This window comes from Lutjanus erythropterus, chromosome 2, assembly GCF_056507025.1.
Source record: "Lutjanus erythropterus isolate fLutEry1 chromosome 2, fLutEry1.hap2, whole genome shotgun sequence".
In the NCBI taxonomy this organism is placed as follows: Eukaryota; Metazoa; Chordata; class Actinopteri; order Lutjaniformes; family Lutjanidae; genus Lutjanus; species Lutjanus erythropterus.
The window spans coordinates 25,695,829-25,705,098 of NC_139318.1; the positions used below are offsets into that span (position 1 = coordinate 25,695,829).

General features: G+C 35.7%; 1 protein-coding gene across 1 annotated transcript; it reads left to right on the top strand.

Moving 5' to 3' along the window:
* The first annotated feature begins 3,509 nt into the window (after positions 1–3,509).
* On the top strand, positions 3,510–5,103 carry creld1a (CRELD disulfide isomerase 1a). Its single transcript, XM_084745022.1, has 5 exons — positions 3,510–3,712; positions 3,823–3,906; positions 4,318–4,413; positions 4,539–4,685; positions 4,793–5,103. The coding sequence occupies exons 1-5, from the start codon at positions 3,532–3,534 to the stop codon at positions 5,011–5,013; spliced, it is 729 nt and encodes a 242-aa protein (XP_084601148.1). The 5' UTR covers positions 3,510–3,531; the 3' UTR covers positions 5,014–5,103.
* The last annotated feature ends 4,167 nt before the right edge of the window (positions 5,104–9,270 follow it).

Genomic DNA, 9,270 nt, shown 5'->3' on the forward strand with positions numbered 1-9,270 from the left:
CTCCTTCAAATGTTGCTACCTTTCTCCTTTAATCTTTAATTTTTTTTGTCTTTATTGCTGAAACATGTATCACCTATGACTTACACTTAATAACTTAAAAACTTACACGAAATACACTTGTAGGCATTGGAAAAGGAAGCACAGGGTTTGGATTAAAGAGCAGCGGCTCTTGAGATGATTAATAATGCACAGCACCCAGTCAGATCAGCTGGGTGCATCGCTGCGGAGGAGAGCAGGGAAAAGAGGCGTGCTTACCCATCTTGGATTTAAGACTGCATCTGGATTATGTTGGGAATGGAACAGATAAAACTGCCAAACAACAGGAAATCAGAGACTGTTGCGACCACGTCTCACAGAAGTCTGTTCCACCACAACATCCCAGAACAGGCTGCTGGACTTCATTAGAGGATGGCTCATACCCTGAGCTGACAGGACGCAACATGGAAGACTCTGCAAGGACGAGGGGAGGAAGGTTTTGTGTTACATGTTTCATGCTCAGACTCAGACAAAGTTCAGCATTTCCCAGACGTCGAACTTTTTATGTGAAGATGTCAACCATATTATTCTTTATTCTTTATTTGGATGCCCATTAGCTTCCAGAAAACAGTTGTTAGTCTCCCTGGGGTCCACATAAAATTACAAATAACATTAAATACTGACAGCACACAGACATAACAACAACACACAAAGATATACTGAACATCGTTAGTCTAGCCCTAATTTACATATTAAGAGCAGGACTATAAAATATTAAATAACTTCATCAGTGTATGTACAGAAATTATCTGACAAATTGTTGATTAAATCAACACATCATACAAAACATCAGGCAGCCTTATTCCAGTTTTATAGTCTGACTCACTAGTTTTTGTTTAAGAGATTTTTGAACAGATATTTGCTATTGGTTTGTTTACTGTTTACTGTATGTATTGATCTTTAACATTTTGTTTTATATTTTTAACCTGTTCTATTATGAATTTAATTTATTATCTGTATTACATATGAGTAGCATGAAGGAACTGCTAAGTGTCATTTCACTGTGCAAACCCGTGTTGAATGATGTTAATGAATTACCCTGACACCTCCATAAACATAGGACACTATTAAAGGATGGATGGCAATAATTTATAGTATTACTATTGGAAATGCCATCAAATGACCAAAACCAACAATAAGTTAGCCCGTCTCTCAATGTTTTCCAGCTTCACTTCCCTGTCTCCCCCAGTTTCCAGCTCCAAACCAGTTTATTCATGCTGGAGATGTTAAATTAAAGCTGCTGGGAACTCCCTGGCTTGCCCACAGAGACTGAAGACTAGCTATCATGATTTCAACATTTGGAATTATTCACTGCTGGGAGCTTTTTGCCCTGCAGCTGTGGAACTGTCTGCTCCAGGATTAGAAACTTGCCAAATCAGTAACTTCTTTTAAATCACTTCGCAAAATTTACCTCAAAAAAATCCTTCTATTAACTCAAGCACATCACTTTCTTGCATTTTCTAGCACATCACTTTTTTCTTGTCTTTTCTGTTTTATTATGATTTGTTTTGTGTTTTTTTTTTACCCCAGTTTTATTCTTTTTTTCCACTTCAACATTTTAATTGCCTGATTTTGCCCCACCCTTGAAATGTTTTAATGCTACCATGTAAAGCACTTTGTAATTTTGTTTTGAAAAGCGCTGTATAAGTAAAATCTATCATTATTATTATTATTATTATTATTATTATTATTATTATTATTATTATTATTTAGTGTTTAGATGTGGCCACATGACGCAGAGAAATACGTTATATCAGTACTGATATCATGATAAATTATTGTTTACTTTGGTCTGTTCGTGGGATTTGTTGGAAAATACAGAATACGACCAGATTTATCCTTTGCACCAACAAATGTTTCACCTAATTAATCCTACAAACGAATTATATCCATGTGCAAAGAGTCTGTCAACACTTGTCTATAAATAAATGTAACTATTTTTGTGCAGCCGGCTGTCGGATTGTGATTGGTCAGCTCTCAGTGAAGAACGGTGAATCTTATTGGTGGAATCCAGCGTCAGTGTGCGGACACAGAGGAGCGCTTGTTTCATTGTTCAGCTCATGCTAGCGGAGCGGAGCGGTGCATTGAAGCCGTTGCACACTCCGCTCGCTCGGGATGTTTGTAACTTATAATCAAACATACAGGAGTCTAGAAATGTGACAAACGCGTCTCAGCTGTGCTTGATGCGTTTAAAGTTTACTAAAGACAGCTGACAGTCAGTCGACGCTCAAAAAGGAGGTAAAGAAACATCTTAAATCACGTCTAGATTTTGTTTTTAGGTTAAGTTTGTTCCTTATGGAATATAAGTTATATAATAATATCGTATTAGTAGATCAGTTAGTTGGTCTCCTCTTTACTTATGAAGACTTTCTGTTAAATATAATATTCCTGTTGGGATAATGCAAAAGTATTTGGTGCGTTACCCTCTGGAGTCAGGCTGTTTAAATTTCAGGGGTTAATTTCTCTAACAGTTGCCATTGTTATCTCATTGTTATTCTAGTAATAACAACAAATATATAAGAACTTTGCTCCAGAGAAATATTACTACATTACTATATGTGATTTCATATTGGAATCAAATTGCATATGATTTAATGTGGCAAAAGGGATGACCTCTAACTGATCAATACTCAATCGCCAATAAAATTAAGGGAATTTCTTTTAAACTCGTTCATAAATTGTTTCCAGCTCAAGACTATGTTAAAAAAAAATAAAAATAAAAAAAATAAGCGAGACATTGTAGTTGTAGTTTCTGTTATGGTTGTCCATAATCTGTTGTGCATTTCTCTTAGCATTGCCCCTTATGAAGAATTTCTGGCAAAACTTGTGTTTTTATTGCTGAAAATACTGATGAGGGTTTTTGCATGCTCTGGAAGACTATGGTTTGAAGAGTGTATGGTTTGAAGAGTGTATGGTTTGAAGAGTGTATGGTTTGGTCTCATGAAGGATGGTGCACAGTGGGACACTTACAGTGTATTTGTTATTAATCATTTACAGGTAGAGTCATGCTTTGTCTCCTTTAGTAAGGAATTCAAACGAAACATTTATTCAGTTTTACTACACTCTGAAACTAAAAGCAAATTAAAATATAACAGTTTTTAGTATGTTAAAAATATAGATATATATCTTAGATTTTTATATTTTATGTATGTATCCCCCATAGTGTAAAAAATGTATTTTTGTTCTTAAAAAATCATACTTTGCCCATGTGTGAGGTCCTGCTCACAGAGCCATGCAGCAGTGCCTGCATGTACCACGCTGCATTGCAGACAAGCAAGGGTCAAGGGTCGATAGAATATAAACTATATAATTATATAATTATATAACTATATAAAGCTATGTTTTTGAATTTTCAGTTTTTTTTTTTTATCCCTCATGTATGTTATTTTGCCAGCAATCTGTTCCTAGTTCTTATGATCTAAACTTGCAAGCACCATTTAACAAATTTGGATATGATATTTTGGATTAGATAAACAACTTTATCGTGTGGTCTTGATGGGGCAGATGGGAGTGAGGATGCTTCACAGGAACCTGCTGCAGGCTGCTTGGCTGTGTTGTCTGCTGGTGGTTCAGGTGCACAGCTGTCCAGATGTCTGCAGTAAGTGTTCAGGCCCAGAAAATGACCAGTGTGAGGAATGCAGAGCAGGATGGATCCTCCATAATAACACCTGTGTAGGTACTGTATACAGAACTCTGTGCATGAGACCAGACATCATCATATATATGTTTGTATACACTATACATGTTTTCAAGCAGACTAATCATGTATATCTGTGTTTGTTTCAGACATTGATGAGTGTGGCACTGAGTTGGGTATCTGTCCTGCAAACACCTACTGCCTCAATACAAAAGGTTCCTTTGAGTGCAGAGGTAAGTGGTGTAGAAATGCTATAAAAACACAATACAGTTCAGTTTTTCTTACAAAATGACCAATACTCAAAAAGATTTATCAACTATCAAAATAGCTTGTGATAAATTAATTGGTTGACTTTATTGGTTGATCAATTAATTGACTTATCATTGCAACTCTAGTTTGTTTGACATTATGACAAAGGAGATATTACATCAGAAACGAACGAAATATAGAGCATAACACTGTAGCCCCAGATGAAACGTTAACGAAGTAGCTCCATTGGAAAGATTAAATATCACATATTACTCCCTGTCTGACTGATCTGATCATGTTTTGTAATATTTTTTACTCATATAGAGCTTTAACATTGACTGAGAACACAGTGCAGGCTGTAAATGAAGAAATTAAATGTTCACTCTCTTCCTCAGACTGTGATCCGGCCTGCGTGGGCTGTATGGGTGGCGGACCAGCACGCTGCAAGAAATGTGCCTCTGGATACAGATTGACAGGGTTTAAGTGTTTAGGTAACTGCACAAAAGAGAAGACTTTTATTTCATTGGCATGCATTAATGATGTGCATCTGAGGAGCAGCAGTAATCTATAAGATTATGATGAGTTTACATCATGTGCCTCTGTTTCTTTCTTTCAGATATCGATGAATGTAGTGACAGGGTTCTCGCCTGTCATGGTCTGGATGAGATTTGTGTGAACACAGAGGGCTCCTTCCGCTGTGACTGTGCCAAAGGATTCATCCGCAGGGACCGTGTTTGTTTGAAGAAGCAGCAGCAGCAGCCGAGTGAGTTTCATCACATACACACACACACACACACTCACACAGAGGGATGTTTGCACCCACAGTCATAACCACACTGCAGCCTTTCACATGTCTACCTCCCTGTGCAGGTGTTGAGGAGAAAGGTTTGTTTGAGGACATCCAGGATGATGAGGTGGAGGTTCTGCAGCAGATGTTCTTTGGGGTGGTGCTTTGTGCTCTGGCCACGCTGGCTGCTAAAGGAGATATGGTTTACACATCTGTGTTCATTGGAGCGGTGGCGGCCATGGCAGGGTACTGGCTGTCTGACAGGGGAGACCGTTTGTTAAACAACTTTCTAAAGGTACGTTAAAGCTCAAAACTGCTGCAAGAAGAACATTTAAAATGGCAGATGCACAAATGCATTTACCTGTATTTTGCACAGTATAAATTATTGATATGAAAAGACATTTTGAATGTGATACTTGTCCATCTGTTAGATAAATTATCATTTTATTCTATTTAAGGGGAGACAGTACAGGTGAATAGGGTAAAACGTTTTACTAATAAACTTCCCCAGCTGAATACTTATATTAAGAAAATAATTTTTTGTATTATTAAGTTTTCTTAAATGTATGTTTAATTATGCAAATGAGGCATTATCTCATGCTAACTCACAGATGCAAATTGATAAAGTGTAGTAAACACCTAAATGTGTTATTTGAATGTTTACTTTTTACTAGTCTGAAAGACAACTGTAAGATTCATGTTGCTGTGTATCACCATCCTGGCCTATACCCATTACTTTTTGGCCAGAACATGGCATTGGACAAGAAAAATACTCAGCTCTCTCTAGAAATCCAAGCTGAAATAGCCTGTAGATTTCCTTAACACCAACAACGTCACTGTGACATCACTGGTGCAGGAAGAACAGATTTTGCAGCAGGAGAACTCAACTTTCTTGGTCAATATAGCACATGCAAGGAATTTATTGCTTTATTTGATTACATTTACAGTCAACACTGATTCCACATTCACATAAATGGATGCATTTTTCCTTTAAAGAGAAAGAAAGACACTTTAAGAGATTCTAATGATTATCCAGCTGTAACATTTTCCTGTTTTGAGCTGGGAATAATCTTCTGAACATCTGGAATTTTTATTGTGTTCAAGTTGCTACTTTGTGCTGGTCGTGTCTAGGAGGGAGACTGATCATTTTAACTAAAACCGTGGTCTTCCCAGAACCCTTATCAGTGTGTTTTTGTCCCTAAATCTCACCACAACACATTTTCACATTATAAAACATGATTAGTTTCTCTCCTTTGTGCACAATGAATAAATAACGCATACAAATCTAGTGAGAATTTAACAAATCTGTTTCCCTTCAAAACATGACCCTTTGCTCTGCCTGCATACAATGTAGCAAATTGCATCTTGATTAAAGAATTTACACCTTGCTTGTATTTAAATGTATATTAATGTGTGTGCAGAAACCCTGTTTTAGATTTGATTTATACTGTATGAGTAACACTGTGTTTGCACTCGTATACAGTGTAGCATATAAATAAGATTTTTAATGCCCCTTTTCTTCAAGTGCACATTTATATGTATATCTTAGGAGTTAGAAATAAATATGTCCAGTGTTAACAAACATACACAGGATTTCTCTTTTTTCACTTTAAAGGCTGATGCTGATGTTAATGATAATTTTTTGTTAAGTAATATAGCATTACTGAAATTTAAAATCCAGCACTTTTGATGATTTTTGAAAGCTTTTAATAAGACAAGAAGACAAATATATGAGTTAGAAGAATTGTATACACACAAAGTGGAGCTTAAAGGGAGAGTTCACCCCAAAATCCAAAATACGCTCTAGATGACACTCGGCTTGTGTTGCTCAAAGTGCCAAAAAAAAAAAATACATCTGAAAAAACTCAACAGCAGTGTCTCTTCACAGAAAGCAGACCCTGGGCGCACAAGATAATCCACAGGCTTTGTTGTGAGCACTATCATGTATGAACTATTTTTTTTTTACACTGAACAACTGTCCCATTACTTAATGAGCTTAAAGGATCTGGTTGGCAGATTTTCTCACATCTTACATCATGATTTTAATTTTTTTGTGGAACTGTTTCTTTAAGTAATGTAAGTAAGAATATTAGTAGAAATTTGAGAAAGTGACCATGTTTGCTAAATTACTACAATTCTAACCACATAGTGTTATTCATACGTACTGTTTTTTGCATCACTGAGCAGAAATAGATTATTGCAATAAATTATTTAAATGTGCTTGCATGCATTATGTGACAGTATCATACCATGTTTTCAAGTCAGACATTAAGGTAGGTAACAAAACAAAACAGGCTATATTAAGTCTGCTAGTAAGGTGGTGTCCTTATGTTATATAGGCCATGTTTTACAGCTAAACTAAACCATTCTGGCTCAATTAGATTGACTGAAATGTTCAATATAATCTGATGATTAAAGGAGACAAAATGTCAACAGCTTCCATTGTTTAAAACTAGACTAAAACAGAAACAGTTGTGTTTGACAAAGATCAGACTAAACTGACCAAATATTTAGTCAACAAAAACTTGACCAAGAATGAGGTTGACAAAATATGATTAAAAACTAACAAGGACTGCAGACAGAGGACTGCAGACAAAATAAACACTGGTTTAAGTTTTATACAGTGATTGTATTAGTACTAATGGAGTATAAAATTACAAACAGAGACAGAAAGAAAGTCACCTTTATTTGATGGATATAAACAAGCTGGCCAACACTCAATAGTAATATTCTGATACAGCACATACAATAGCAAACTGGGGCACTGAGGACAGCCTCCTAGGTTTAAAAAACAAAAAACAGTACAGAGTATCCATGCTTCATTCAAAACTTTGACTCAGTCTCGCTTTTTTTCTCTAGGGACTTCCTCTGATAAAGTTCTTTTTTTAAATAGATTTTTCTCTTGTGCAATCATAACACAGACACACACACACACACACACACACACACACATACTGACACACAAACACCCCCCACACCCATAAAAGCAGCTTTGCGCACACACACACTCTCACACAAAGATGCACACACACACACACACACACTCACTCTCTCTTTTCTGAATACGTTAACACAAGCAACCCCAAATACATGCTGCACTCTCACAAAACTGCACAGGCTGTCTACTAATGGGACACAGTAAGTGAGACACACACATCACTCTCAAACACAACATCACACCGTCACAATGCACGATGCAGATGCAAGTAATGAGTGAGGAATGATGCTTCATGGGAGATTAGCTCATCACGTTCACACAAGTAATCATTCAGCATGCTGGACACTCACATTTAACTTGTTCCTAGGTTTTTACTGTACAGCTCAAAACATTTACTTATACAAATAGTACAGTCTCAAACTGGCATATTCAAGAAGCTGAAACCATAGAAAAAATAAAGCTCAAAACTTAAAAAAAAAAAAAAATGAACAATAAAAAAGTAAACACAATATTTGTTCTGTCAAACAAAAATGTTTCTGGCATTGGTCACAGTGATTTGTTTAATCCAAAGTTTTCAGCAATGTACAAGAAAAGAAAAACAACCTGTATACAACAATAAAGTGAAAATGTATGTTAGGCTTTTCAGTAACACTTTACAATAGGAGTACAAATCATATACTTAATGCTTAACTAATGCAAGATTAATAGTGATTTAATGAATGAATTAATGCAGGATGTATCAAGAATTCTTGTTGTTGTTCAGCATTGACTCACTCAAGTCACCACAACTTTCTGTGGTTTGTTCACACTTAAACATCAGTTGAGGAATGTTAATTCACAGTTACTTCATACATTCATCAATATGCATCAAGTTAGACAGATTAAAGCTAACTGAGAATTACGTCACCCCCATTAGTACAGATGCCTACTGTTTAATAAATCTAATGGAGGTGATGTCTAATGAAGATGTTAATATTTTTTTTTATTTCACAGTAGTGAGTGGTTATTTTATTCAGTTTTCTAAATGGTAATGAAAATACACACTTAAAAGGTCTACACAGTTGACATGTTATGACTGAGATACATGTGATGGTTATACTATTGAATGAATTTGTCAGAAAATAGAAAGTAAACATGCTTATAATAGCATATTACACCTATGTTAGGAAAAGGTATTCTTAGTTTTAGATTTTGAAGGCTTTTAACACTTTTTTTTAATATTGTTTGAACTTGTGAATTCTTGGGTGACATGATTTGTCCCAGTTCTCAAGAATGGGTGTAGTGATTAATGTGCATCAAGTTAGCTGGATTTCAGTTACATAAAACTGTATTCATGTTTATTATGTAAATGTCTGCATCTGTTGACCAGTTTGATTAAACACAAACTTCATATTTCTATGAGAATGGGTATTGTTCTGCTTGGAGAGGCTGAGTGAATACATGGGTCTGAAATAAAGTTTTATGCAACTGGAATCCAACTAATTATGTTGCTTAATGCACAAAGTAATGCTGGATAACATTTCTTAACTGATGATCTATTACTAATCACACAAAGTCATTGTGACTTTATAATTTGTTGATGGGGAGCAACAAGTATTCATTATACTTCCTGCATTAATTTGT

Bases quoted from the DNA above. Each gene is read 5' to 3' on its own strand.
- creld1a (XM_084745022.1), top strand. From the start codon at position 3,532: ATGGGGCAGATGGGAGTGAGGATGCTTCACAGGAACCTGCTGCAGGCT. The intron at 3,713-3,822 runs GTACTGTATACA...TGTTTGTTTCAG, and splicing joins CCATAATAACACCTGTGTAG to ACATTGATGAGTGTGGCACT. The intron at 4,686-4,792 runs GTGAGTTTCATC...CTCCCTGTGCAG, and splicing joins GAAGCAGCAGCAGCAGCCGA to GTGTTGAGGAGAAAGGTTTG.